This window comes from Annulohypoxylon truncatum (genome assembly GCF_022578515.1).
Source record: "Annulohypoxylon truncatum strain CBS 140777 unplaced genomic scaffold F4807scaffold_23, whole genome shotgun sequence".
NCBI classification, from domain to species: domain Eukaryota; kingdom Fungi; phylum Ascomycota; class Sordariomycetes; order Xylariales; family Hypoxylaceae; genus Annulohypoxylon; species Annulohypoxylon truncatum.
The window spans coordinates 217,925-245,407 of NW_025953809.1; the positions used below are offsets into that span (position 1 = coordinate 217,925).

The 27,483-nt window shown below is 49.1% G+C and overlaps 10 protein-coding genes across 10 annotated transcripts; 4 read left to right on the forward strand and 6 right to left on the reverse strand.

Moving 5' to 3' along the window:
• Positions 1-1,384: 1,384 nt before the first annotated feature.
• On the reverse strand, positions 1,385-2,636 carry F4807DRAFT_431873 (uncharacterized protein). Its single transcript, XM_047998559.1, has 2 exons — positions 1,934-2,636; positions 1,385-1,754 (listed from the first exon to the last, which is right to left on the reverse strand). Exon 1 carries the CDS (start codon positions 2,444-2,446, stop codon positions 2,054-2,056), a length of 393 nt encoding a protein of 130 aa, XP_047852697.1. The 5' UTR covers positions 2,447-2,636; the 3' UTR covers positions 1,385-1,754; positions 1,934-2,053.
• On the forward strand, positions 2,637-5,055 carry F4807DRAFT_431875 (uncharacterized protein). The gene is made up of 2 exons (XM_047998560.1): positions 2,637-3,641; positions 3,695-5,055. Exons 1-2 carry the CDS (start codon positions 3,202-3,204, stop codon positions 4,437-4,439), a joined length of 1,185 nt encoding a protein of 394 aa, XP_047852698.1. The 5' UTR covers positions 2,637-3,201; the 3' UTR covers positions 4,440-5,055.
• F4807DRAFT_431878 (uncharacterized protein) lies at positions 5,056-7,523 on the reverse strand. The gene is made up of 2 exons (XM_047998561.1): positions 5,373-7,523; positions 5,056-5,183 (listed from the first exon to the last, which is right to left on the reverse strand). Exons 1-2 carry the CDS (start codon positions 6,985-6,987, stop codon positions 5,125-5,127), a joined length of 1,674 nt encoding a protein of 557 aa, XP_047852699.1. The 5' UTR covers positions 6,988-7,523; the 3' UTR covers positions 5,056-5,124.
• Positions 7,310-9,547, forward strand: F4807DRAFT_155423 (uncharacterized protein). Its single transcript, XM_047993262.1, has 2 exons — positions 7,310-7,746; positions 7,815-9,547. Exons 1-2 carry the CDS (start codon positions 7,631-7,633, stop codon positions 9,418-9,420), a joined length of 1,722 nt encoding a protein of 573 aa, XP_047852700.1. The 5' UTR covers positions 7,310-7,630; the 3' UTR covers positions 9,421-9,547.
• A 240-nt stretch (positions 9,548-9,787) lies between these two features.
• On the reverse strand, positions 9,788-10,678 carry F4807DRAFT_155473 (ankyrin repeat-containing domain protein). Its single transcript, XM_047993264.1, has 2 exons — positions 10,285-10,678; positions 9,788-10,203 (listed from the first exon to the last, which is right to left on the reverse strand). Exons 1-2 carry the CDS (start codon positions 10,585-10,587, stop codon positions 9,847-9,849), a joined length of 660 nt encoding a protein of 219 aa, XP_047852701.1. The 5' UTR covers positions 10,588-10,678; the 3' UTR covers positions 9,788-9,846.
• On the reverse strand, positions 10,679-12,630 carry F4807DRAFT_155472 (uncharacterized protein). The gene has a single exon (XM_047993263.1). The coding sequence runs from the start codon at positions 12,285-12,287 to the stop codon at positions 10,770-10,772; it is 1,518 nt and encodes a 505-aa protein (XP_047852702.1). The 5' UTR covers positions 12,288-12,630; the 3' UTR covers positions 10,679-10,769.
• A 758-nt stretch (positions 12,631-13,388) lies between these two features.
• On the forward strand, positions 13,389-16,641 carry F4807DRAFT_155344 (uncharacterized protein). The gene is made up of 11 exons (XM_047993261.1): positions 13,389-13,732; positions 13,792-14,388; positions 14,458-14,551; positions 14,603-14,840; positions 14,902-15,109; positions 15,197-15,220; positions 15,278-15,358; positions 15,433-15,705; positions 15,762-15,792; positions 15,849-15,873; positions 15,932-16,641. Exons 1-11 carry the CDS (start codon positions 13,576-13,578, stop codon positions 16,451-16,453), a joined length of 2,250 nt encoding a protein of 749 aa, XP_047852703.1. The 5' UTR covers positions 13,389-13,575; the 3' UTR covers positions 16,454-16,641.
• Positions 16,642-20,446: 3,805 nt separating this feature from the next.
• On the reverse strand, positions 20,447-22,422 carry F4807DRAFT_155709 (uncharacterized protein). The gene is made up of 3 exons (XM_047993265.1): positions 22,277-22,422; positions 20,542-22,211; positions 20,447-20,486 (listed from the first exon to the last, which is right to left on the reverse strand). The coding sequence occupies exons 1-2, from the start codon at positions 22,319-22,321 to the stop codon at positions 20,679-20,681; spliced, it is 1,578 nt and encodes a 525-aa protein (XP_047852704.1). The 5' UTR covers positions 22,322-22,422; the 3' UTR covers positions 20,447-20,486; positions 20,542-20,678.
• Positions 22,423-22,821: 399 nt separating this feature from the next.
• Positions 22,822-24,566, forward strand: F4807DRAFT_431913 (uncharacterized protein). The gene has a single exon (XM_047998562.1). It carries the CDS (start codon positions 22,937-22,939, stop codon positions 24,242-24,244), a length of 1,308 nt encoding a protein of 435 aa, XP_047852705.1. The 5' UTR covers positions 22,822-22,936; the 3' UTR covers positions 24,245-24,566.
• A 676-nt stretch (positions 24,567-25,242) lies between these two features.
• Positions 25,243-26,109, reverse strand: F4807DRAFT_461912 (uncharacterized protein; the record flags this gene model as incomplete). The annotated part of the gene is made up of 2 exons (XM_048001746.1): positions 25,243-25,751; positions 25,911-26,109. 2 exons carry the CDS (start codon positions 26,107-26,109, stop codon positions 25,243-25,245), a joined length of 708 nt encoding a protein of 235 aa, XP_047852706.1.
• Between the last annotated feature and the right edge of the window lie 1,374 nt (positions 26,110-27,483).

Genomic DNA, 27,483 nt, shown 5'->3' on the forward strand with positions numbered 1-27,483 from the left:
CTCGACGTGTGTCGAATTAAATAATGTAAAAGAAAATATGAGGTGGTCAGACGAGCAACTCACAGACCACAATATTTTGTAGGCAAGTATTACACTTTGCATAATGTAATACCATAGTTGGTAGGCAAATAGGCAACAGTTGTATTTATTCACTTTACTGAGCAGCAAGTCAAGATGGTTGGCGATAAGTTTCGGTGACTTTAGGCAGACGCGAGTCAGGTCAGGCTCTCACTTTTTATAGACGAGTCTTGACACTGATGATGATGAGTAGGGAAGGTAGGGATGGTTGGGGTATGACGATCTAAACTTGGGCCTTGAAGGGAGCTTTGGTCAAGACCTGCCCAGGCTTGCTTTTTCCAAAGTCCTGCCTGGCTTCCAGGGTCGTAGAGGGGCTGAGGGGAACCTTGCAAAAATAAAAGAGAGAGGGAATTAGAGGGGTTGGCAGGTAATTCTTATTTTAATTAGGGTTCCCAAAGTCAAGAGGAGATTCGTTGACAAAAGCCGCACTTTGGCAGCCATGACTCTGTGATGAGCATAGGATTGACAAGTACGATGTGCTACATAGTAAAAAACGCTCCAATAAGGTGTCGCGTATTTGGGGAAGTTTCTCGCGTGAGAGAACCCGTACTCGTCCTTTCTTCTTACATAGATATTACCTCTTAACGTCATGCAAAGCTCCGCAAGTTTCAGATTGGTCTAGTCTCATCCACCGAAAATGGTACTTCGCTTTTTAGGTGCAGTCGTAGCGTCCCGCAGCAATGTAGAGTACACAGAACACGTACCGAGGGGCTAGGACCACATTTAGTACGGGAATCTTCCGGGGCCATCCACTTTAGGAATCTAGAGAATCCATGATTGGCCATGATTGGTAAAACAGCATTAAAACCTGGATACCCTGGGGTTGCTGGGCTGCTAGGTTCGCTGGGTCCGCTGGGTTCGTCAGTCATGCATGTAAGCCAACCCGCCCGCCTTCTGACTGCGCACAATAAATAATTTGTGCCATTCGCGGCACTTGGCCAGTCGCTGTGGATTGGGGGCATTGGAAAAGAGTGAGCTTCTATTATGGATTGAGCTTGGATTGGTAAATTAAAAAAGAGAAGCGTGGAAAGGTGGGACATGATACGTAAAACTTCTTGTTACATAGTAAATTTCGGCAACAATAAAGTAGCAGGACAATATATTGGGTATCGACGAGTACTATGGTCCGATGGGTAAGAATTAGCACACTGTCAGGTCAACTTTTTAGCTGGGGACCCCTGATTCTCAAACCCTCCTTACTTGTTAGAGTTTAGCAACAGATCTTGGTGGGACTACTAATACATTTGAAGAATTACAGCATCGTCAACTACCCATCACAAAACTAAAGCTATTCTAACAAAAAATAACCATAGATATTATTTAGCATGGCCTCTATAATCAGCAGTTATTTTTAAGCAACGATTCAAAATATTGACTAAGTAATAATTTTCTGAATCGGGGTTTGAAAGTACCCGTGGGGTGCACTAGGACACGCTACCACCAAATTGGTAAGGCCGGTTGTCCCCATATAACTCCCAAATACCTGACAGTGTGCTAATTCTTACCCATCGGACCATAGTATGTAGAGTCCAATGTCCAAAACCCATAACCGCATGTACATATGTAGCTATATGTACTAAATGCCCTGCTCTACCCCTATACCCCTGCTAGCACACCAAGTTGAAACTTTTTTTCTCTTTCCTTTTTTTTTTCGTCACTTCTATTTTCGAAATTTCCTAAAGAATTTTCTCTTCGTTAGCCTCGTATGACACTGATGCTTCTCCACTGCTTTATACTCGATTAAATTTTCTATCTCCTAATGAGAAGGTAAGTAGACTGGGAGGAAGAAAATGTGGAATGATGAAGCCGAGAAGATCCATTCAAAAGCACCTTGGACAGTTTGGGGCCGCCTAACCTGCAAAATGCATTGCCTGCAGATATACAAAGTACATCCTGCTTACCGCCTCTTTCTGCTAGGTTTATACCCATGTGGCGCGATCTCGAAAGTAAACAGATCATGCGAATCTGCCACCGACTATTCGACTCTTGCTGCCGCTGCTAGTCGACCCTGTCCATCATGGCAACCTCGGACAATAAATAACGAATACAATAGTATGAACTCAAAACAAGAACACATAGTACCTTCCAAGCTATTCGTCGCTTTGTTAACATTTGAAAGTGGCAACCTCTTGCGTAATAATGGGTAACGGCAATAAAAAGAGAGAATGGAGCTCGGAAGCACAGTCGAAGGACCCTTAAAAATCGAAGGGAATAAAAAAAAGGTTTTCTGGTTAGCCCAAAATTTGGTCCAGCCGTTGAAGCCAAGCCTGACTCTGATTGGTGCTATACTTCCAAACGGGGCAATTGATGCACAAGGGATGATCCTTGAATACAACGCCGGGGCCAACTTGTACTTCTCCAAGAACATCCCTCTTCTCAATTCTGGTATGGCATTCGTAGCAAAATCGAGTTCCCTGCGCAGGTCCAACGCAAGTCACTGCCAAGGTCACTTCAACTTTTCTTCCCTTCCTCTTCCCCCTGTCAACTGCCTGGGTTCTAAGGTGGGCTAAGGTGTGGGTCTGAGCAGCTTGCTGTACCGTTTGTACAGTACCTTCCCCCTGTTCATCCGCCCATCACCCCCCAGGGTGAGGAACATTCCTCAGCTCTTTTTTTTTTTTTTTTTGTCCCATCTATCACACATACAAACAAATTTCGTTCTCTCAAGCCTTCTCGCCGCCTTCCTCCCCCCAGTTCCTAGTTCCCAGTTCAACCCAGGGTCCAACTATTTTTTTGCTTTTTAAATCTTTCGATTCGTCGGTTCAACATCGCCGTCGCGATCCTCGGTTTTATTCTTCCCACCGCCTTTCTTCATCGCCTTGTCCCGCCTCGGATCCCCTGCTGGTCTGTTCGTCGATCTGCCTAACAAAAATATACCACGGACCACGCGTGGTATCATTATCGTTATCCTCCCTACTAATATTCCCCAATCCCGTCTTATTCCTACTCCCCTGTCTTACCTTACTCGCATCGCATCTCCCACCTTCGAGTTTATTGTGAGCTGGATCTGAGAATCTCTCCGTATACTCGATTCATGCATCGACAGATATAGAATAACTATCTAGATACACTTGCGCCGTTGCTGTTTAATTATATTTTATCGTGTCTCCTCGTCATCTGCCCACCATGCCGTACAACACCCGTCGCAAATCGCTGTCTCTATCGTCACTCGGAATCCACATCCCAGTAAATCGATCCTCGTCTAATAACTCCAGCATGGCATGCTCTAGATCATCCTCTGAGAGCTCGTCGCACCCGAACAAGAAGATCAAGCGGTCTCACAACGACACTGCATCCTCTGCTACCACTGTACCCACCTTCAAACCGGTCGCTACGCCTATCAAGTATGATCACACGCCGCCGCCCTCGCCTGGGCTACATACCTCCATCGAGATGGATGATTCTGAGCTGTCCGAACTTGCAGAGATTAAGAAAGTCGACTTAGAAGGTATAAACGACGAGATCGTCGAGGCTGTCATTGTGCGACTGCAGGAAACCCGCAACCGACCGCATCTAGTCAAGGAGCTAGCCACTATCCTCATAGATCATGTTAAAATAGTTCAACAGTAAGTTTAATCGCAAGGTTTGCCTTTTCACCCTCCACTAACACAATTCTTAGGTCCGCGAACCCTTGCGCCATCATCTCTTCTCGACTATCTACATATCTGAAGCGATCGTGTTGGTCCGCTTTAGCTCCTTGTCCTTTAGCTAAAGAGCTCGAGACCGTCCACCCAAGGCGCACGTACTTTTACCTAACTACATGCCCTCATTTACCTTTACCCGACCCTTCTGCGCAACGCGCTATCATAACACCATCACTCTCAAGCTCGGCGTCCACATCTGAGGATGCTGATTGCGACCGAAACAGAGAGCTCAGCATGTCGCCTGAAGTGGATCTTTCATCTCCCGAGTTTGATGATATGGATGAAGATATACCGATGCCGGGCACACCAATGGGCTCAGTATCGGGGCGCCACCGTTCCCTCAATGTGCCGCGCAATCAAAGAGGAGAGGAACCCCCACTAGAGAAGGACGAGAAGGAATTCACACAAACGGCAGATGGATTACAAAAGCGGAAGGCTAGTGGACATCTACTTCGAGCTGATCCTCTTGACCAAGTGTCAATAGATGACGGCATGCAGAACGAGCAGCTTTTTGGTGAACCCCCAAGGACGCTCGCCCCCTCTCTACTACCACATATGGCATTCTTGACAAGTCCCGCGATGCGACCTAGCTTGATCATACCGACGAAAAGAGATCATGAGGCCGAAAATTGGACCAAATTAGACGCCGCTCTTGAATGGGATAGGAGTCCCGAGACTATCGAGCTGGATGAGCTTGATTGCTTACTCGATGACTTCTAAATGCGCATTGCTAATGAGCTTATCTACACCTCTCCTAATTATTTGACGATCACTGGATGACAGGTTATGCGTGCAGCCGGCATGTGTTAACCATGTATGATGATGGAAGAGACGGCCGCGTTGACGAACCAAAAGGAGTTGGGGTGAGATGGCGCTAGTCGGTGCATTTGATTTTCATTTGCTTGCTATTTTTCGCGTTCTGCATTAATTCCTTACTTCATGCCATTTATTTCCCGATCAGATGATTGCGCGTCTATGGCCGACATAGTTGGTCGCCAGCTAAGGGGGATGTACGAATATCATTAGAGGAAGCGCTTAGAATGCGACAGGGGATGGGCCGCATTACGAAGGCCCAGTTTCCGCGGCGAACTGAAACATCTCGTTTCTGAAGCGAACGGAGAGCGGGAGATTCGCTGCGTCGTTTGCCGCTTGGTTTCCTGAAACGGGAAATCAATCTGTATAAGTAGAAAACCTCGAAAGAAGCTGGCAAGAATGTGGCCGGCTAGTTAGAGCGCTTAGATCTTAGTTGAGTGGCTTTTACAGGGCGGACTGGGATAAAAAGGAAAAACGGCGCCCAAAAATGCGAAAAGAAATCCCCGATCAATTTCAATAATATGATACGATTAGTGGTAATTCGTACTTCTGATGTGTGAACTTGAATCGAGGCTGATTGATGAGATTGAACTCATAGCGAAATGATTGGACATCTCGTAGGCACAGAGTGGCATTGCGATCGTTGCATATGTAAGTCTAATCCAGATGCATACAGTCCGACTTTTATACATCAACGTATCCAGCATCGTATCTCGTATTTTTTTATAACAAGGTTGGAGCCGTCCAATAGCCCCCTGTAGCTGCAAGCATCCAAGCCAAGACATCTTGTCTATCATTCATCCTTCTTCTCGTCCTTCTTCGGCTTACCACTGCTAACAGACATCCAAGACGACCACCATCCCGTCGTCTTCTGCCCCTTCTCCTTCTCACCATCATCAAGAACATCAGGCGCCTGAGCGGCGGCGGCATCAGCAGCAGCAGCAGCAGCGGCAGCCACATCCCCGCGCACGCGCATCTCGACGAGGACGTGCGTGCCCATGGTCACCCAGCCGGGGCGCTCGAGCCGCACGACCTCGAGCCCGGGGACGGCGCGCTCGGCGGTGCGCACGACGACCTCGATGTCGCGGTTCCACCAGCAGCCGAAGCGCTCGAAGTGGCCGCGCGCGCTGCGGTCCAGAAGCCCGTTCACGAGCTCCCACCAGCTGCGCCCGTGCTCGAGCAGGACGATGCGCCCGGTGTCCGGGACTAGGGAGTGGGCCATGGTGGAGAGTAGGAGGACTGGGTCTCGGACGGAGCAGAGGCCGAAGGTTTGTAGGATCGTGTCGTATTTCTGGGGGGTCTGGGATGCGGGTGAGGATGGGGATGAGGGGGATGGAGGGGCCGGGAGAGAGGCCTGCGCGTCGGATTTGAGGATCCGGAGGCGGTTGTTGGCGAGTGATAGGCCTGGGTTGTTGTCGATGGTTGAGGTCGCGAGGAGCGTGAAGGAGGGCTTCTTGGGGATTTGGTCGGCCATGTGCGGCACGACTTGGCGGATTCGGGTTAGTGCTAGGTCCAGCATCGGGGGCGAGATGTCGACGCCGGTGAAGCTGAGGATGGCGTTGGCGTTTGCGGGTTGCGGTTTAGCCTTGGCTTGGGACGGTGGTGGGTTGGTTGGCTTCCCCTTTTCCTCCGTCCCCGTGGTATTCTCTTTCCCGTCCGGTTTCTTTTCTTCCTCCTCCCCACTGCTCAACCAACCGAACCACCCCGACTTAGGCTTCTCCTCGGCGGGCGCAAGGCCCTCTGTCACGACGCTCCAGTCATAGTAATCGAAGTTGCGGCCGGCACCGACTGCAACCTCGAGCACGTGACCGCGAGCCATCTCGGAGGCGATGCGGCGCCGCAGCTTGGTGATGCCGAAGCGCCACTCAGACTTGTCCAGGTGCTGGTCGAACTCCAGGGGCGACTGGATGGTGGGCCGGCCCGTGGGCGTCTCGGGCTCTTGGCCCGGCAGCCATTGCTCGGCCGGATGGGTCCGCCAGTAGTTGATCATTGACACCGAGAAGAAGCCCACGCACACGGCCGCGGCGCCGGCGCCAAATAGGGGGAACCATCGATTCCGGACTAGCTCGGAGACCGGCCGTCTTTTGTCTTCGTATCCCTTCGAAGATGACGAAGTCGAGCTTGAAGATGCGGATGCGGGTAAAGGTTTGGGTGGAGGCGGGGGTGAAGCGGGAGAATGAGGGGTGGGAGTGGGTGTAGGGGATGGTGTAGGGGTTGGTTTAGGAGCCGGCTTTGAGGCCGGCTTTGGGGTTGGCTTCGGCTTCGCTGGTTTAAAGGGCAGCGGCTTTGGAATAGCTGGCGGCGGTTTTGGTGTTGGTTTTGGTGGTGGCGATGATCGCGGCGGCGGCGATTTCTTAGCATATCGCCTACAACTGCCTCCTATCCATTTGAGACTATTCCCACCCCTCACGCACCCGGCCCTTAATGTGGAGGGACGCCCATACAAAGGCGGCATCTTGATCTGCACTGGCTAGCTGATCATAGAGCGTATCCGATTCCTGTCTCCCGGGGAGAGTACAGCTCAGTACATCAATGGAGTGAGGTAACGAGACTAATAGATATGCAATAGACTACCCGATCCATACTACGAAAGCTCGATACCTGGAGAGTTGCTAAACGGCTGGACTTCGAACTAACCCCTTGGATGACGTGCCGAGTCAATGTCAGGGACGGGACAACCGGAACGTCAATGGCAATGATGTTCGTCCGATATGGAGCCAGTGACGACAGTGTCGATGTCGATCTCAGGATCAAATGATATCTCGACTTTGAAGCGGAATTTTTGTGGCTGACGATCCGATTTTCAAGAGACGATATGATGTATCTATGTACACAGTACGAATACCGGTACGGCTTCGCAGTGGGACACTGTGTCACTTACTCATGTTGCTGCAGGGATTCTCCAGCAAAACTGCGGGGCATGATGTGCATTGGAAGGAGCTCTGACTGGAACCTTGGAAGCTTCAATGCGGCTTAAGATAGTAGATTAATCATCAGATCGAAAGCTTGACGCGCTTTCCATCAAACTTGACGCGTTCATCTAATATGACATTTGAACAACTCCATTCTTGTACCTATAATTTGCCTGGATTCTAGATATGGCTTCTCAGCAAGATCTTCAGGAGCTGATTCGACTAATGACTGTCGGCATGAGGGTTCCCATGCGCGACGCTTTGGGTCGAATCAAGGAGTTACAGACGAAAAATCTCCGTAGGTATGTATGGTTCAAATACCACGCAACATATGTTACATCTGATGAACGACTTGTAATAACTAGTGCAGTATTCAACAGATAGCCGATTGTTCTCTTGCAGATGTTACCTCTGCCATTAAGGATGCCAAAGCTGCACGATCCCTTCACAATGCTTGCAAAGCCCGACTTAAAAACCCTACGGCGCAACAAACAGCCAAGCGGCCAGGCTCTAATCTGGAAAGCGCATCGAAACGATCGAAGCAGTCTGAAAATGGAGAGCTCATTCATGGACCAGAGCCTCTTTCTCCGCGAGAAGTAGAAGCATCATTTACCTTACCTGTAGAAACCGACGAGCGGATAATTGCCGACACTATACTCTTGACGAATCGTGCCCCGCTAGTCCTCGCTTTTGCCGTTGAACTCTTACGATATACAATGCCCGAACAGCCTCCTTCTAGCAGGTTGAGTTTAGCACAGGCAGTCGTAAGTGCTAACTCGAGAAGCAAGGCCGTCTCGCTCGGTATGGAGAGCGGCCCCAGTGCCGATGAGCAAGGTTGGGGTCATGGGCAACCTAGGGTTAGAGTGATGGGTCGCGAAGTGACGGTATTGAAAAGAGGCGGTTACGAATGGAAAGGGGACGAAGAAGTAGGAGATCATGATAAATTCAAGAGTGACGCAAGAGGTATTGATAGCACCACATCAAGCGCGACGGTAACCAGCACTAGTCAAAACGCGGCGCCCGAAACATTCGTAAATAATGTATCGAGGTCGTGGTCAGCTAGCCAACCAGTGACTCTGAAGAAGTCAACTTTCATAGTTCGGGCGACTCATATCACCAAGTCCTCTGAACGCCAGTCAGCGATGCAGTCACTTTTTACCGCAATACCTTCTCTGCAGAGCGCGAGCCACAATGCTTGGGCATATCGGATCCGAGTACCTACGAATTTGTTTGGTGCAACTACGATTAAGGAAGAGTCCTTCGACGATGGAGAGGGCGGATGCGGTGACTTCTTACTTAAGAATATGCGTGAGATAGATGCTGTTGATACACTTGTGGTAATGACTCGTTGGTACGGTGGCATCATGCTTGGTCCTGATCGGTGGAGGATAATGCGAAATTGTCTAAAGGATGCATTAGCAGAACGTCTTCGAGTTACCGGAGAGCAGGCGGCTCTGGGAGGTGAAGCTGTGTGGGGCTTGGACCTTGAAGCCATGAGGAACAAATCCGGATCTACCGGCTCGGCGTCAAGTAGGTCATACGAAGCAGGCGTCGTGGGTATGCCTATCCACCGACCCGAGGCAGCGAAAGCATACCTCTACAAAAGCTTCGCCACGAGGGTGGACAATTCCGACGGCGGCGTGGCTGAATCCGCTGCCGCGGAAGGTCCCGTTGATCAATCAGGGGAGTTATCTACTCCGAAAAGTAGTGCTCTAGCTAGCAAATCGACAACTAAGAAGAAGACGGCCAAGGTATTAGAACTAGAGAAGGAGGAAAATGTCGCTAGGCTGCTCGGCGCCATACGTCTCCTATACGACAGCTGGTCGGATCATCTTAGCACAGGTGAGCTTGACAGACGAGCCTGGGGTTGGTATGTCTCTGTACGACCCGAGGTAGAGAGTGGCCCTTCTGGTTGGGGAGCTAAGGGGCAGCTGAAGCTCGCCACCATCCTTGCCCTTCGGAGACGAGAAGGATAAATGAATATATCCAATCATACACGAAAACACCTTGGTTAGTCCGCCCTAATTACCTACGTATTAGTAGGGTGAGAAATGTCGGGTCGGACCGATGCGCCTCTGCGCCGAATTCCTAAAACACACACCGAAGTCTCTTGTCAGACAAACATCGTATGGATGAGTCCTTACCGGCCCGATTATCATGGCTGTATAGATCTAAAGAGGGTAGTTCATATAAGTTTACCTAGGTAGCTATGCTCCATCAGCCATTCATTTCCCTAGTAACTTGTACGCGGGAATCCAGTATAGCTCATGAGACGAATCCTATGTTGACAAGAAAATGGAAAACAAGGGGGTACAGAGACAAAGTGAGTGCAAAACCCCCAGCTATTTACAGAAAATTGACTGCTAAACTACCTGCGCTTCATCCGTTCAGGTTCAACTCTGCTAAATTGTGTATCCGCTGTTCGACGTTTTCCTCTCATTACCTGAGCTCCTTATGAAACTGATGGTGGCTGCGCTTCTTCTCTTAGGTGGAAACAAACTCAGCATGTTTTTAATTTCTTCGCCTGCTAGCCCTGCGTTCTTTGCGGTGATAACGGCTGTTCGACCGTCCGCGTCCGCTATATTCGGATCAGCGCCGTGGAGTAGCAGCAGTTCTACAATGGGGATCTTTCGCGATTGTTGAGCTACTAGTTTGATAGCCGCGATGAGCGGCGTGCACTTTCCCGGCCCAGGAATATCATGTCTGGCTTGACCATTCGATAATAGAGTCTTGACCATATCCTCGTTGCCCTTCTCGCACTGCAACAACATGGGGTTAGATTAAGATGTTTTACGCTCAAGATGGGCCAAAAGGGGGAACAGGAACTCGATGCTACATACTGCTAGGTAGAGCGCAGTTTTACCAAGGCCATCAGGACGGTCAACAAGGCTGGAACAGTGCTTGAGGAGCATCTCGGCAACTCGCACACCTCCGTCACGTGTCTGACACCGATGCAATGGCGTGTTTCCATTTTGGTCCACGACGTCAGGATTGGCATGATATTCTTCGAGTAGCAAAGCGCACAGATGTCGATTCCGCGTCCCAGCCGCCGCGTGTAGCAAGGTTGATCCGGATGGATCGCGCTGCTCTACGGCATGCGCTTCGTTCGACAACATATGCTTTACTATTTCGATGCTCTCCATTTGGATTGCCCAATGTATTGGCGTCGTCTTTTTGGCTGCGTCATAGGATCCAAATCGGAATGCTTCGCTATCTATATTCACTGCAAAATGAAAGGTTAGTGATTGCTACCTGTGTGATTTCTAGTATGGGTTTTATCACGGAACTAATGGTGCGACGGACACCCGTTTCCTAGAGTCCAGTATCAATTAAATTTTGGATTGCACTTACTGCCTTGCTCCTTGCACCACTGATAGGCGCAGGTTAGGTCAATACTGCTAGCATTGTCCTGCGTCATATGCGACGCGATTGATGGCGAAGGGAGCGTAGCATCTGCATGCAACTCTCGCCTCACCCACTCACGAAGTCCACGCGCCTCGTCGAGTGCCTGTTTCTCCTGCAGAACCTGGACTAGTAGTTCCGCCGACTCCTCAACAAGTTCACATGGTTCTGGTTCTATTCGTTGCCGACCCTCGAGGGCACGTTTAAGGAATTTTTCCGCTTGTATGATGTTGTTTTGCTTGAAGTAGAGCTTGCCCAACTTATGATACAACCTACTTCGGCGACCCTCGTCGATTTGGTCTGCCTTGCGCTTGACTTCATCATCAAGCAAGCTCTTCAAGACAGTTTTGGCCTCAAGGTCGGTCTCGACGGTTTCAGATTGTAAAAAAATATCTGCCAGCTCCTCCTTCATATCAATGAGATTTTCGGTCGAGGCGTGTTTAAAGTCGACCCTAGCTGAAACATCGTAATTTATTTCAGGTGGTGTATCTATTCTCAGCAACTGCTCCATGAGTTTGATTCCTGATTGCTGATATGAAGCAGCCTTGACGAAGATACCGCATTTTCTTAGATATTGTACGATTTCTTGGTTGGCATCCAGCTGGCATCTGAGAATTTTGCTATTCGGTACGTCCTTATGATCTGGCTCTGGGTCATAGGTGTCTTCTTCATACAATGGTAACGTCTCAACACTCACGGATGAGTTCGGAGGGATAGAGCGTGAGTCAACGGAAGCGCCGTCGAAATCATTAAGGGACACTGCCGTCGCTACGTCGTTGGCTGTTATACGCCAGTCCCGGATTTCTTTTTCTAATGCGCTCTCCTCCGGGACCACCTCTTCGGCTTCGGACTCGGCGTTATGTATATGTATTGATGGCGTAGCCCTTTTCTTCGTGCGGCCTAAAGAGAGGTGAGGGGACATCCGTATAGCATCGGTCAGTTTTCGAATCTCGTTTTCGATCTGCTTCTGCGATCTTGTCGTATCCCATATCGCACCTAACGAGAGTGTCGTCAGGCTCAGTTGCAGGACGGCTTTATACGAGCTAATATGCTGGATTAAATCCTTGATACGCTCTTGTTTTAGAGAATGTTCGATGGTTCGTCGCATTCGCTCGAGTGTTCCTGTGTTGTCTTTGAGCTCCGGAACCTCGCGGGCGAGCGTCTCTAATGAGGCGTGACATGACTGGATGATTCGATGGATTTTTGCGTGATGATCACGTTCGAAGGGTAGCTGTTTTGGTCGCTTCTCAAGTATCTTTTTTATTTCGCTTACAGCTATTTGCAGCTCAGATATCTCATCGTGTACCTCCCCGATAGTGTCACGGATATATTTAGTCCTCACGATGAAACGACTCAGAGCCTTCGCCAGAGACCCGGCCAACTGTATGAGCTGTGCCGTCCCGGTGATGACGCTTAGTACATCCATACTGTGTGGATTCATATCGATGCCTTATCGAAATTGCTATGTAACCCAGAGGCCGGCGGCATTCTCGCGACTGGTCCGGACGAGATCTTGTAAGATTTCAAACCGAGCTTGAAAGCCTGAGTGGACCTTCTAATGTTCTAGATTCAATATAATGGTTGGAGTCTTCGCCAAATATATGAATTCTCAAGGGTTACGAAGTGGTGTGAATGCCAGACCAAGAAAAAGCAGGGAAACGATCTTGCATATTTGGAGCCAATTCGAAACTACGCTGCATATGATATAAGTGCTGGCAGGATTGGCCATCCTTAGGTCATCGGATCACACCTAGGTAAAGACACGCTGTGTCACCCTACCTATTCGTTGGATGGCGGCAAACCTGGTTCTCGGGCTTCTGTTGCTGCCAGATTTCCGTACCCAACCCAACCCTATTCGAGAACAACGTCACTTGATACACTGCCTCTTTTGTCGACAATGAATGGATATGTATACGATGAAGGGCCAAGACCGAAGAGGAAAAACCATCTCATTGGTATGAGCCTTGAGGGGTTGTGATTTATGGTTGCCTATTTCTTCCTGCACAAGGCCTGCATCAGCCACCACAGTCGTTCTACTTGAAGGGATACTAAAAGGGATACTGAACTTCGGCTAGGTAGAGCGATGGTTTGGGGGCGGCACGAGTCCGCTCTGTAAAGTGAATCTTCATGGTTGGAGTATATCGTGTTTGCTTCCGTCTGATCAACACGGGAATCGCCAACTTGGTGCTGACATGCAGAAGCAAGGCCTCTAGTTCGCGATCAAGCACGGCTGGCATGCATTCGGCGAGACGATGCACAGACGGACCAATCCCCCCATATCGAAATGTGGTTAAGCCTCTGAACCTGATGTTTACTATCCTTACGTATTCCCCTCACGCCACGGGAAGATATTGAATCCTTCAAGCGCTTTACCTACTCCCACAGTCTCGGTGAGACAACGCGTACCCTCAGCTGAATTTCCTTTTTTGCATATTATGAGCCACCGCCATTAGCTAGTCCTGCACGTCGCGGATTACTCACCAATCAATTAACGCTCGCGCGCATTCTGTTATGTCATCTCATTTAACGGGCATAGAGGCACTGACCGATGATCCTTTTAGAAGGACGAGGCTCTGGTCTTGTAGTGTCTCATGCTGACCGAAGAAGCCCAGACAAAATGTCTGTCTCAAGTCCCTGCCTAACCTTGTTTTACTTGATGCCCTCTCTACTCTGCGGAATCAACTACTCGGTCGATTTATTACGTTAGCTAGCGCACAGTATCCAATACCATGGTAGATCGGCCTGTCCCAATGTCGACATTGCGTCCACGTAAATCTGACAATGATGCCGAACCAATCGAATCCATGCCATCTGCAGGAGCAAACCGTAATGAACAAATACATAGAAGACGCCATAACAATCAGGGAATCATTGAGAATCCCCTAGGTACGTTAACACTGCGCCGGTATTAACGTGATAAAGTGGCACTTGCTAACACCTTCTAGTTCACCTAAATGATGATGAGCTTTTGCAGGATGTCATGGTATTCTGGGAGGAATGTCTGCCAAGGGTTGACCGAGGTGAACTGATTAGAGCAGCCAGAGTCGCCCAAAATGCCCGCTCGTATGACGAGATCGCCAGGTCTACGAGCCGGGACTCAAAGACTGGCCCTAACGAAGGCGGCTACAATCCTCTAGTCCAGCTTAGAGAAGAAGAGAAAGCTGCACTGATAGCCGAGAAGGACTCTCTTTTCTCTCAAAAGGGCATGTTCGTCGTCATTCTTACCGTCTCACTTGCGGCCTTTCTACAAGGCTTCGTCCAATCCTCTATCAATGGAGCCTCTCTATTCCCAGATCAATTGGGTTTAGGAGCGTCTGATTCTACAGTTAGGGAGGACGACTACAAACTTGGGGCGGCTAACGCCTCTCCCTTTTTCTTCGCCGCCTTGCTAGGTTGCTGGTTGTCCCTGCCCATCAATGATCTAGTTGGTCGCCGAGGGGCAATGGCTATAGCTGCATTGCTTATATTTGCTAGCTCATTGGGCGCGGCGTGGTGTTTGAGCTGGAAAAGTTTATTCTCTATACGTGTGGTAAATGGCATCGGTGAGTACGACTTATAATCCACCAGCGGGCTTTTAGATTTGGTAATTTATATTAACATACACCGTGTAGGTATGGGAGTTAAGGCCGTTAGCACGCCTATTCTGGCGTCTGAGACAGCAGTCGGCTTTTGGAGAGGTAGCGCCATCCTAGCGTGGCAATTGTGGTAGGCTTTATACTCATATAAGTACAGAATCCTCGATTAACTATAAAACAGGGTCGCTTTTGGGATCATGATGGGTTTCGTGTTCAACCTGGCCTTCTGGGCATCGACATCAGATAATCCGAAGCTGACGGTGCAGCTGATCCTGGGCTCTCCTTGTGTTCCAGCAATCTTCCTCCTTATAGGGCTATATTTCTGTCCAGAGAGCCCTCGGTATTATCTGAGACGGACCACGCCTAATTATAATCCCCAGAAGGCATATGAAATCCTGCTGAAAATTCGGAAAACAGAAGTAAGTGTCATCACCGTTCATACATGGTAGACGTGTTGCTAACATTGGGTTGACCCATTAGCTCCAAGCTCTCCGTGACGTCTATTTAGTCTATAAGTCCGTTCAGCTCGAAGAGTATACGGACAACATCGACGAAGAAGCCCCTCGAGGATTCTTTGGCCACGCTAAGAATTATGTGTCTCAATACAGACAGCTCTTCACTCAACGACGGCTGAGAAATGCTCTGATAAGCAGTTCGATAGTCGCGTTATCCCAGCAATTGTGTGGTAGTATGTCAGTCCACTACACGACTATAACGCGGCATTTGAGCCACATACAAAAAGTGAGATGTTCATATCACTAATATTGTCGATTAGTCAACGTGTTCGCGTTTTATTCAGGTAACCATTTATCGAAACGGCTTTTCGAGATCCATCCATATTAATCGATTACTCAAGGTACACTATTTAGTAGTGTTACGAGCAGCTCAAAAGGGGACCATCCCCTGTCCACCCCGATGCTCTATAGCTTCGGGTACGGTATGTTCAATGCTGGCTCATCATTTTGATCATTGGTTTACGACGGGAAATTGTTTCTAAACGCTGTCTCATAGGGGCCGTAAACTTTTTCTGTGGTCTTCCAGCAATTAGGACCATGGACACGCTTGGTCGGCGCAAGTGGCTTGTCATAACCTTGCCTGTGATGACCCTCTTCATGCTGGCTGCTGCGCTGTCAAGTACAACTTCCTCCGAAATCAACAATGGTGTAACGAGGACGGCACTTATTGCCGTCTTCGTTTTTCGTAAGTATGTCGATGGCGTTTTGAAGCAACAGACATTAACTCGATGTGTTGCAGTGTTCACGGCTACATACGCACCGGGGTTAGGTAAATCATCTCCATAACTGACGCTCCTTAACAACACATAGCTAACGCTGATTTAGGCCCTATCCCATTTACCCTCGCGTCCGAAAGGTCAGTTTACGACGTCTAGAAATGCAATGTACGAATATACGTTAACATAATTATAGCTTTCCCCTTTCCCATCGCGAAGCTGTACGTTCGAACAGACAATGTCTAATACGGATAAAGTAGGCACTAATTCTTCATCTAGGGAGCCGCGTTCGCCATCGCAATTAACCTACTGTTCGGCGGCCTCATCCAAATGTTCTTCCCCCGCATACACGCCCGCCTCAATGACGGGGGGTCGCTCGGCCTCTTCGCGGGCCTGAATCTCCTCGCCTTCGTCCTCGTCTTCCTGTTCGTCGAGGAGACCAAGCGCCGCTCCCTCGAGGACCTGGACTTGATCTTCGCCGTCCGCAAGCGCGACTTCGTCCGACACCAGGTCACCCGATACCTCCCCTGGTTCTTCCGGCGCTATATCCTCGGTCGGAGGGAACGGAAGCCGCTGCTGTACAGGGACTTGATTTGGGGCGCGCCGCGTACTGAGGTGGGCGTCGACCGTGACTGGAACGGGTTCGCGGCGACTGCTGGTGCCGCGGGTGGTGAGGATGGGGAGCTTGGTGGCAAAGACGGTGGTGTCTCGCCTGAGTTCCCCAGACGCCCTTCGGGGCTTATGGTGTCGGAGCATGCCGGAAGGATCTCGGAGGACTCAGATGATTCTGCGCACAGATGAAGAATGTGGGGGCTTTGTTCGCGCTGTGTATTTGTTTGTGTGTGATTGATCATTATCCTTACCTATCATAGAGGAGTTCTAAGTTTATATTTCATGGCTTAAGATGTAATTAAGCCTTACCCCAGAATTGAAGGGGTTTCGACAAATCAATGCTTTTCACCTAGTATCCAAGTCTCCTAGGTACTGCCATTTGGAATATACCTAACCCTGGTACATCTTTTACGACCCATATCACGCAAGATATCACACAAATCTCACGTAAAGGTTAAAGTAATAGAAGTAGTCGTCAATCTCGCCACTCTACTTCATTCGGATATTCTATCTAAGCGGCACTACACTAAACTATACGCAGATAACCTTGGAGCGGATAGCCATATCGTAAAAATCGACCTGTCCAAAGCCAAGTCAAAGCGCCACGCTCAAGTTATCCGTTTTGCCCAAACTCGTCTAAGCATGCATCCGTAGCCAGATGCCGAGAGCCAATATGCGAGAACCCGTACAATATGCAACGCATACACGCTCTTCGAAAAAAAGGCGGAAAACAAAGAAAGCAAGGCGCTTCCCACCTCATGTCTACTAGGTAGGTAATTCAAAGTTTTTAAACGCGACTCTGCGCGGCCATCATCTTAGAACCGGCCGTCCGCGATCTCGTTGAATATGTCGCGCGTGATGAGGTTTCCCCTCAGCAGCGCCCTGTCCGTGATCTTCCCCTTCTTGGGCGCGCCCTGGTACTGGTACTGGTTCTCCTTCCCCTCGGAGACCTGCACGAGCCCCCTGCGCCCGCTCGCAAGACCCTTCTTCGGCATCTTCCTTGGTGGCGACTTCTGCTGCTGCGGCGCAGCAGCAGCAGCGCCATTAGCTACTATTACGCCCCCTGTCTCAAATCCCGTGGCCCCGATCGAGATCTGCGTGGCCGCGCCCCCGTCCTCGAAGAAGTGGCTCTCGAGCGCGTCGGCCGGCAAGTCGTAAACCCAGTCGCGGTCCTCCATGAGCCGCACGAAGCGGCTCAGCATCTCCTGGTCGCCGGCGCCCTTGAGCGTCGCGCGGCTGCCGACGACGACGAGCTTCGTCTTGGCGCGTGTGAACGCGACGTTGATCCTCCGCCAGTCCTTAAGCAGGTCCCCGATGCTGCACTGCTCGTTGCTGCGCACCAGGCTGAGGACCACGACCTCTTTGTCGCGCCCTTGGAACCGGTCGGCCGTGTGCAGCTCGATGCTGCTGCCGTGCGCGCGGAGCCCGTGTTTGAGGAGCGAGAGCTGCGATCGGTAGTGCGTCATGACGCCGATCTCGGCTGCGGGCACGCCGGTCGCGAGGAGCGCGTCGACGAGCTGTACGACGATGCCGGCTTCTGTTGGATTGACGATGCGGTTTCCCTTTGCTTCTTCACGTGCTGACGGCAGTAGGTCGGTGTTGACGAAGCGGACGCGGGCTTCGGGATTCAGAAGGTGGCGTAGCCAGCAGCTGTCGTTCGTCCAGGCAGTGCAGAAAGACCGTGGAGTACCGGGATGTTTGATAGTATTAGCGTCATAATGCTTCTGTCGTAAGTTTTCCATATGAGGAATGCCGAGTTTTCGATGGCGAAGGGCTTCTGTGCCGCATTTAAGGCGGCCTTCGTAGATGAGGGTGTTACTGAGCATCATGACGTCTTCGCACATGCGGTACTGATGTTCGAGATTAACCACCGAGTCGGGGTGAGTATCCGAAAGCAACTTGAACAGGCTGATATCTAAGCCACCAATGCGAGCTTCTTCGTTTTGTACCAAAGGCGGGAGTTGATTATGGTCCCCAACTAGGACGAAGGTACGCGCCATTCGGATCGGTCCAATGCAGATAGGCAACGTGATCTGAGACGCTTCATCGACAATACAATAGTCGAAAGTGCGTTCGTTGAAAACTGGGTGATTGACTCCTAAGCACGTTGTCGCCACAATAGGTGTTTCGTGCCAGGCACTTCGAATCTCCTCAAAACTGCTCATCGGCTGACCGGCAAGGACTGCAAAGTCTTGTACATCAGGGTGGACCTTTGCTGGTGCTCCAAGTCGTAGAACAGGTATCTGATCGTCTTTCAGTTTTAGCAGGATATTGTCGACGGCCGAATGAGTGTACGAAGTCAAGAGCACGCTTTTCCCTTGGCCGACAAGGGCGCGAATGATGTGGGCAATCGTTGTCGTCTTGCCGGTACCAGGCATACCAAGAACAAGAGCATAGTCGTTCGCACTCATGACTTTCTCGATCGCTTTCCTTTGGTCAATGTTCAGGCTTTCCTGGTCGGCAACTGTGTATTGCGTTGTAGCTGCCTTGAACGTCGGCGGAGCGAGGTCGACTACGAGGCGCCGAATTTCTCTCGATCCGAACACACCATCTGCCATAGCTTGAACTAGATTGTTTCGAACGGTTGCCATGCCGCTGCTAAATTCATCCTTATCGAGGCGATATTTGAGAGGCGCTTCTTTGACCTTGCCCTGAGATTGAGCCGGCGTTGCCCCTTCGGGCGCTACCTCCATGATACTAGCAAAAACTTGATTGTTTGTTCCATCGAACCCAGGCCGACGTACACGGGCATTGTGAAGACGGCGGTCAACGGCGACTGTGATCTTCTGTTTTCGTACCGACGTGACATACCCAATCCCAAGGGCAAAATGGCCCTGTTCGTCTGATACAACGATAGGTTCTCCTACCGTAAGCTGAGAATCGAGGAAAGAGAAGGTAGGGGGTGGATGTTCCTTGACAAATGTATACTGAAATCGGTTGATCCTGGGGTTGTTGGCATCTTCAAAGGCGGAGCCTTCCTCGATGATAACGTTGGCAAAACACCGCCCAACCTTTTCTCTCTCGGTGCTTGCCATAGTCCAGAGTTCTCGGCGCAGCTTCTGGCTCTCTTTCTCTTCTTTTGTTAATAAGTCCTCCCATTTCAGGAAGAACTCCTGATGAGCCGGAGTCAAGTGCCGGACGACTTCATCGAACTTGGTTTTCATGCCGCTGCTTTCGTGGTCGCCATTGTCTGCGAGTTTATGGTATATGAAGCAGGATACCTTTGCATAGCACTTACCACATGTGTTCATACTTCGTTTCATGGGTGGCAGCTGGACGCTGCGATCTCGAACGTAACAGGCCAGTTGATTGCGTTGCATGATCATATGGCGAAGCTCATTACGAATCGTTGGTATTCGGATCGTCTGGGACGTTTCCATATAATAGAGAATTCCATAGGCGATTTCAACGTCATATCGATCCGATAATAGGAGGTTGTAAAGGGATGTTTGTGCTTGATGATTGCTCGTAGCATTATGGCCCGTCTTTACTTCAAAAGGCACAGTTAGGGTACGCCGTTGAGGCCCATCCTTCATCGTCACCTGTACCGTTGCGTCGATGTTGCCCTTTAGCCCGTACATTGGAGACCAGACGTGTTCTTCGACGTCGAGTAGTTTCGTGACACACATATTAGCCTTGTCGCCGTTTCGGCCTTGAACAACGGCATCGGGCTAGCGCATATTAGCAAAGAGTTCTCCAAAGGTTTGGCAATGTCCAAGCTGCTTACCCGCGGGAAAGGGGTGACAAATGCCGCTGCCCAGCTCCTTAGCTCTGGCATTTTCGATCGGAGGTGTTCGCAAGCTTCGTTGACGGAGACCTTGATGGTATACAAGTCTTCCACATGTTTTTCTGTAATGTTCGAAATAATATTATTCAAAAATTCCGGGCTCCATTTGTTAGACATGAGGGCCTCTTGAAAGATCTCGTGTAGTAGAGTTCCGTATACTAGGGGCGGAGTCTTGTCACTGGTGGCCTTGACTCGGTCCTGGAGGACAGCCCGGCGCATACATGTAAAGCTGTCTGCTACGACCGTGGCCGATATCAACTGATCTGGATGCAGGATGAGTATGTTCTGAGAGTTGTCTATGATGCATTGACCAGTCGACTGAAATTCGCCGATGATATGGACGTAGGATTTGGGGCTCGCCGAAGTGTCCACCCAATCTCCTCGAAGGTGAACGGTTTTTATGGCATTACTTCGATCAAGTTGAACAAAAAGAATCTGGTAGTGTTAGCTATCCCGTCCTCCATCCAACAATTCGAGTACGGGCCCTTACCTTTTCTGCCGATTCTCTCCCGTTTTCATCGACATATTGGCTTTGAAGCACCTTAGTCACAAGATATCTTTGAATTGTCTTGGGTTTGTCGGCTACCTACGAATATTCTTAGCAACCAAGTTCGATCCCTTCTTTTGTCACCGCCTACGTACAGGAGGTAATGATCCGCTAATCTGCTTAGAAGAGGCGGATTGCGTAGCAGCTATTTCAGCAGCATCAAAATCAAAGTCGCCCCCAAAATCATCCCCGAATATGTCCCCGCCAAGATCATCAACAATGATAGTTTGTTTCTCCTGTGCAGCAACAGTGGGTTGACATGGTGTCCCAGGCTTGGCCTTCGAAGAACGACTTGAATCTATTTGTGTTATTAAGTCTTCAGCAGCAGTGAATATATCGTCATCCATATCTGCAAACTCGTCGTCGAATGACGAGGGCCCTTGGATCGATTGCTGCTGTTCTAGATTCTGCCCAGTATCTGCCCTTAGTATCGTAGAATCGTCTTCCACATCCTCTTCCCTCGGTTGACCTAGGCTAGCATCGAGCTCCATAAGCGTATCCTCGTCAAAGTCGACATCGCCATAGTCGGATAATTCATCTACCAATGTGTCTGGGCTTGACTTCCCCGCAGTTGGCGCACTCTCTTCAGTCAACACCGGGGCAACAAATTTCGGAGGTTTTCGCCGAGTAGGCGAGTCATAAGTTTCCGCGATCGGCTGAGAACTATTTTTCTTGGGTGAAGGTGATCTTAACGCGTCTTGACGGACTTGGACAGCTTTTGATCCGACCATCTCCTTCGTTCCTCTCTTGAGTAAGGCATTCAGCATAGACGATTTCGAATGACCACTTGGGCTCTCCTCAACAGTGATTTCCGTTGGCTCTGCTACATCTACTCGTTCAACCCTCCGACGTTTCGGCCAATTCTCTCCGCAGCTGATAGACCTTCGTAGACCACTTTCAATCCTCGACGGCCGGGGTGAGGATGAAACCATGATCTGAGCGAGGGCGGAATTCATGGCGCCGAGGGGTGTGATAGACTTAGAACCATTTAAAGAGAAGCGATCCCATAACTCTAGCGCAGGATCGGCGTGTGGGGACTTGAGCGCTCGTGACAACTTCCCTATGTTTACGGCTGGGGTGTGAGGTTTCGAGTGGGAGGCAGGCGACGATACGGGCGAGGAACTCCGTGCCCTTTTCTTCCCTCTCTTGCCGGGCATGACTGGCGAGAGTTTTAGTCTCTGCTGCGGATCATCTCTCATGTCCCAACTGATCCTTTCATTGGGACTAGTGTCCTCTTCCACTTCCTTTGACTCATTCGTCCCAATAAGATCCTGCCACGCCAGTCGACTCACGGGCGTCGTCAAACTATCCTTGGACGCGGGTAACGGGGTCGTCTCCGAATCTTGCTTTCTGTTTCGCTGTCCCCTCAATCCATCCCCCAAGGCGGTGTCATCGTTGGCTGGCGCATCGACACTGATGATTGGCAGATCGGACGCGACGTCATCGTGATAATTGTCCTTGGTGGTATTCTGGCACTTAAAAGCGTTGAGCTTACTCTTCGAGACCTCGGAGATGGGCTGAAGCGTCTTCGGAACTGGGTTCCGAGTCGTAGTTGAATGATTTACGGCTGAATGGCTTCTGGCCTTGTTCCAATGCTGGCGAGTCTGCAGTTTCTAGTCAAGTCAACATCCATAAGACTACAAATGCCATGAATTATGAAGCAATATACGATACATACTCTAGAAGGGCCATTTGGCTCTGAGAATGATTTTTGGAGAGGCATAGCGGTGCTATTCTCGCGGATACGAGATTACTTTGTCATAGTTGAATTGTATATTATTGGGATAGCAGCATCGACGTCGGCACGGGCGTTTGCGTGAATGTTGATATGGACCTTAGGCTAATAAATTAGGGTCGGGAGTTGGTCGAACGACAAACGGAGGTAGTAATTCCAATATTAGAACGTGGGAGGTCCTAGCTTCAAAGTTATGGGTCCTTGTACGGGCAAGCAAAGATGCAATGGCAAAGCAATGTTAGATAGTGTAGATTGAATTCCAAGCATAAGACGCGAAAACGCGAAAATCAAGCGCGTCAAGTGGAAATCAATAAAATCATTGAAATCGCGTCCAGCCACGATTTACCCCACTTAAGACATCTCTGTAGAGACATTTGGTGGGGTTTGTGAATTGTGGCTTAACTATGGTTTGTGGCTTGTGGCTTGTGGCTAGAAAATCCAATCTCAAAAGACATCACTCCACAACTCCACATCCCCACCAAATACCATGAAGCTTGAAGCTTCAAGCTTCATATCTACCTACCTGGCAGCCTGGTTCGGGCTAGTTTCATCTTGCGATCCTCAATAAAGGTTTGATGGTAAACAAATAACAAACCCGACAGTATGCCGTCTCCAGGATATCAAGTTGCCGCCGATCCAGATGTACTGGAGGCTCTTACGACTACCCATACCCCTTGGCCAGGCTATGAGGGGAACCTTGATTTATTGCGACGACAGGGAGCTGTTGAGAAGACGATGTTCCAGGACAACGCAACTATCGATTTTGACAAGATACCCTCAGTCCAGTTCTGGGCCCCTCTGGTCGGTTATAACAAGAAACATCATGTCAGATACGTTGTTGTTTCGGTCATGGAGGTAGCCGAAGCTGCCAGGCGCCCTTTGACTCCTCAGGAAATTGATATTACGAGCGAGTTCGCTGCCTTATCTTCTAGATGGTATCCTTTGTGTAACCTTAGCGCCGTTGCTACCGCTGGTTCCCTCAGTACGTTTGGTGCGCGGGATTTTAGATTCCCCTTTTATACGCCTTCTCCTAAGACCTTCGACCCATACGTGTTCCCTAAAAAAACATACCCTCTCCTCAAAGGCGCAAAGGCCACCTTTGCCTGGCACACTCTTCGATGTAGTCTTTACTTTGCTGCATCTTATGCGGCATTCATCCCGCTCGCCTCGTCGTTGGCAGCTGGGTCATTTGAAGCACGTATACGAAGAGATCCGCGCCTAGAAGATCTGCGAGGATCCATACGGGAGCACATGCTACAAGTACGTGCTATGATAACCAAGTCGCTGCAAGGGCCTGGCATGGGTTTCCCTCAGCGCCCGCAAGAGCGCCCTTCTCATCAAATTCCACGTGCCCAAGATGTCCCGAAGTCGGAAAACCAAGCGCGTTTAGATCATGGGCGCGATACATATAATGAGCAAACGGATAACGGCTTCAACGAACCGGCTACTGACCCCAGCAAGGGTATGACACCTACGCCTCAGCCTAGCTGGTCTCAAAATCCTCGATCTCCGGTACCACCTAACAATACTCAAGACACAAAGTTCCCAGATCCAGGCTCGCGGTACGTTGACGACTCAGATCCGTTCGATGATGATGACGGTTCGCCGGTTCCAGCATCAGTGAGGAGAGCCGAGGCACAGCGGTCTCGCAGTATTCAAGGGGGTTCTACGTGGGATCGCATCAGGCAACAGTCACAATCGACCAATTCCTCGGGACGGCAGGGCGCGTGGTCCCACTTACGACAGGACAAGGCGCCAAATCCCCGAGAAACCCAGCCGAACAAAGAAGGCTTCGCATATACGAAGCAAGACGAGGACAAGGAAACACGGAACTACGAGAGAGAGCAAGCTCAAAAGGAGTTCGATGCTCTCCTTGAGGCCGAGCGACATGGTAGATCGAATAGACGGTAGGATGGATGGCATTGGGGCTGCACGGGTTCAAACATTAACATGTAACCCTAGAACCAACACGGATGGCGTAAAGGAACCAAAGGACCTGTTTCATATCTGTTATGTAGGCACTGGAAAAGATAACCAGGGTATCCAGCCTATTTCCTTTCCGACTTTGATGCATGAAGTTTGCGAGTACTATATCAATGGCTACCTATCCGTAAATATCTGTGGACATTCCATCTATGCTAATATGCTTAATTGGATGTCACTTCACTATTTAAATGGATTGTTTATCTCAGAATCCAAATAGGTACACCTACTCCAACGTTCTGTACTAGGTATACTAACAATATTCACAAAACAAGATCAAATAAGAAGCCACCTAGATCAACATAGAATATCCTACCTTTTACTCCCAATATCCATACCTAGTATCTACTAGGTTAGCCCTTGATTAGCTCAGCTTTATGTGGATATATCTAGGTCGCTTGCCATCCTTTAGGAGCAACGCTCCCTTTTTCTTAATGGATCATACCTGAGTACCTTTCACTATGTTAGAGATCCTGCATCCACCAATTGTGGGAAAGCGTCCACAGAGCTGACAAACCTTTCAACTATGAACGCATATCCAACATACTCACATCAGTCCTATGGCTAAGTAAACTCTCGTTAATCTTCTAATCTTAGCTTCACCAACCATATTCAATATATTACATGGAAAGCCCCTAATACAAGCAAAGGTCCTCGTGATTGACCAAAACGTGGTGTATCCTTAGCTACATGGTCCACGAGCGGATGTTACCACGACAGTTGTTTGAAGTAACCCAAGAGTACCTACCGATGATTAAGCATTCATAGAATATCCAGGCTCTCCAAGGTCGCCTAGGTTGTTTAGAAATCAATGCTTTCGATGTTATTTAATATGGAATTGGTATGGAATTCAATGCATAGTAGTATCATCGTGTTGGATTAACTGCCGACTACTTCACCCATTATAGCCTTCATCGTTTCCCATTTCACCACAGATCCATCTCCTCTTCGAGACGATCGAGAACAGATTCGGTGTCATTGGCAATCTCCATTTCCTCCCAAAACCCGTAATCGTCAGGAGATTCACAGCCGTCTGCCGCGTCCTTTTCATTATCCTTGGCTGAATCGGAGGGAAGCTTGTTGTTGTCTTGGGAATTCTCGTCCATGTCCGAATCAGAGGATGAAATTGAAAGTTCGTCCCAGTTCTCTCCAACCTCCAATCTCTCCTTCTCCTCCTGCGTCATTATCACTCTGTCTCCGTGCTGAAAAGGATTGGGCATTGATGGCTCGGAGTAACCTAACTGTCTGATGGCGGCCTCCACGTCCATGACACTTCCATCGTCGATATACTGCTTCATGAGATTCTGATGAACGAGAAAGGTGTCTGTCCAATCTAGATAGTCGAGTGATAGGATGTATACTCGTGCGTTCTCAATACCGGCGTGATGTTGATCATCCGTAACAGTAGCAACGGCTTGATGGTATAGATCGTCCACTGCGACAACTAGAGTTAGTAATTCATGGTTTAGAGAAAAGTTCAAGGGGTCTTGAGAATGTCTCCAAGAGTAAAATCTTCCGGTTAATTGGGCTGGAAAAGTTTTACTTCTAAGATACCTAAGCTAGAGGGGCGCAAGGAATTATCAATGTTACGTACTGGCATCGAGGCTGGTAACGTAGAGATTGCAGTCAAGGCAATCAGGATCGCCGAGACAGTAGGGGCCAGCTTCGTTGGCGCCGTGGACGTAAATCTCATAGCAGATAGCTACAGCATTGAATGTTTCGCAGGCTTGAAACTTCCGACCTTCTTGTACGTGCCCGCAGGCCATAGTCCTCTTGGCCCACAGGTGACACATCTCTAAACGTGGACGGAAGGCGATTGTGGGAAAAGTCAAGCTTCAGGGACAGCTCGCAAGATCGAAAGAGTCGATGAGGTCTTGGTTAATTTCTCTTTTTCGAAGGACGGATTTCTTGAAAAGATAAATGGGAGGGAGATATAGGTATGGACTTAGGTGGGCTCTATAGGATATAGGATTCGAATAGCTTTCAAGATAAGTGATTCAAGGTCAATATACGGATGAGATGACAAGTTCATTGTTCCTACCTACTCACTCTGTGTTTAGATATCTGATATACCATATAGGCGGCTCTGAGTGGTCATCGATCTCGTAATAAGGATATAGACGGACGGAGTGTTGTAAGGATTGAAGGTGTGTACTAATACCTCTCCTGATTGAGGGAATTTGATGGGTGAGTTAGTGGGATTGCAAATATATTAAGCTTATCGTAGTTCTAATTAGTACTGTATCTTCTTGAACACTTTCCAGTCAACGGATATTCCTCTTGAATATATCAGTTTGGTGCTATAGTTTTCCAATGATCCTGAAAGCGAAGTCCAAGGCAGATATGATTGGTGGACGCGAACTTGGGGGATATTTGGATTTTGAAGATGCCTGGTTGTTGGCTCAATAGGAGAGTTGGAAAAAAAATCCTACTGCATCTTATGATAGCATCTGCTCTTTAATAAATATCAACCTAGAAACAGTACACTGTGACGATGGATTATCTCAGTCCTAGTATCTACGTGACCTGTACTCAAGCTTCTTCGCAAGAATGCGCTTGTCTTACCGTGCGCCGATGTAACGGAACAACCATCTGACTGGACACTGAAGTTATGAGGAGTTTATCCCAAGTCAAGGGAAAATAGATTGGATCCTGCTAAATTACACTGGTTACGTCGCCCCTTATTCCATCCTAGGAGATTACAAGAAACTAGAAACCCGGTAAGACGAGCAAGCATACATACAAGTCATACTACTAGATTGGCACTATAAACAAATAGCTGCCTATGAAAATTTTCATACAGCTATATCAGTGCATAGCTTGAGGCTGCTTTAAAGCTGGCAAGAACAACCGGTAATTATGAATGAAAATGTAAAGTGCTCCTCCCTATAGTCTACATCAATTATACATCAATTATCACCTATGAAAGAAGCCCCCAGCTGTCGTATTCATTGGTTAGGCTAAGGTGAGTATCTAGCATTCTAACTAGAAGGGAGTTGGCTTGTGACTTGAGGTGTATCTTGACTAAGGCGTATGTTGGTGATTGGTCCGTAATGGACCCACTTCGGACCGAAGTGGAGACTAAACCGGGGCATTAGTCCGGAATCATGATCGGATGAACGTGAATCTGAATCTAGAAAGATGGAGTCACTCAAAAGCATAAAATT

Bases quoted from the DNA above. Each gene is read 5' to 3' on its own strand.
- F4807DRAFT_431873 (XM_047998559.1), bottom strand. From the start codon at position 2,446: ATGTTCTTGGAGAAGTACAAGTTGGCCCCGGCGTTGTATTCAAGGATC.
- F4807DRAFT_431875 (XM_047998560.1), top strand. From the start codon at position 3,202: ATGCCGTACAACACCCGTCGCAAATCGCTGTCTCTATCGTCACTCGGA. The intron at 3,642-3,694 runs GTAAGTTTAATC...CACAATTCTTAG, and splicing joins CATGTTAAAATAGTTCAACA to GTCCGCGAACCCTTGCGCCA.
- F4807DRAFT_431878 (XM_047998561.1), bottom strand. From the start codon at position 6,987: ATGCCGCCTTTGTATGGGCGTCCCTCCACATTAAGGGCCGGGTGCGTG. The intron at 5,184-5,372 runs CTGTTAGCAGTG...GATTAGACTTAC, and splicing joins ATGGTGGTCGTCTTGGATGT to ATATGCAACGATCGCAATGC.
- F4807DRAFT_155423 (XM_047993262.1), top strand. From the start codon at position 7,631: ATGGCTTCTCAGCAAGATCTTCAGGAGCTGATTCGACTAATGACTGTC. The intron at 7,747-7,814 runs GTATGTATGGTT...TAACTAGTGCAG, and splicing joins CAGACGAAAAATCTCCGTAG to TATTCAACAGATAGCCGATT.
- F4807DRAFT_155473 (XM_047993264.1), bottom strand. From the start codon at position 10,587: ATGGAGAGCATCGAAATAGTAAAGCATATGTTGTCGAACGAAGCGCAT. The intron at 10,204-10,284 runs GTATGTAGCATC...ATGTTGTTGCAG, and splicing joins AAACTGCGCTCTACCTAGCA to TGCGAGAAGGGCAACGAGGA.
- F4807DRAFT_155472 (XM_047993263.1), bottom strand. From the start codon at position 12,287: ATGAATCCACACAGTATGGATGTACTAAGCGTCATCACCGGGACGGCA.
- F4807DRAFT_155344 (XM_047993261.1), top strand. From the start codon at position 13,576: ATGGTAGATCGGCCTGTCCCAATGTCGACATTGCGTCCACGTAAATCT. The intron at 15,110-15,196 runs GTATGTCAGTCC...ATTGTCGATTAG, and splicing joins ATCCCAGCAATTGTGTGGTA to TCAACGTGTTCGCGTTTTAT. The intron at 15,874-15,931 runs GTACGTTCGAAC...TTCTTCATCTAG, and splicing joins CCCTTTCCCATCGCGAAGCT to GGAGCCGCGTTCGCCATCGC.
- F4807DRAFT_155709 (XM_047993265.1), bottom strand. From the start codon at position 22,321: ATGCCTCTCCAAAAATCATTCTCAGAGCCAAATGGCCCTTCTAGA. The intron at 22,212-22,276 runs GTATGTATCGTA...TGACTTGACTAG, and splicing joins AGCCAAATGGCCCTTCTAGA to AAACTGCAGACTCGCCAGCA.
- F4807DRAFT_431913 (XM_047998562.1), top strand. From the start codon at position 22,937: ATGCCGTCTCCAGGATATCAAGTTGCCGCCGATCCAGATGTACTGGAG.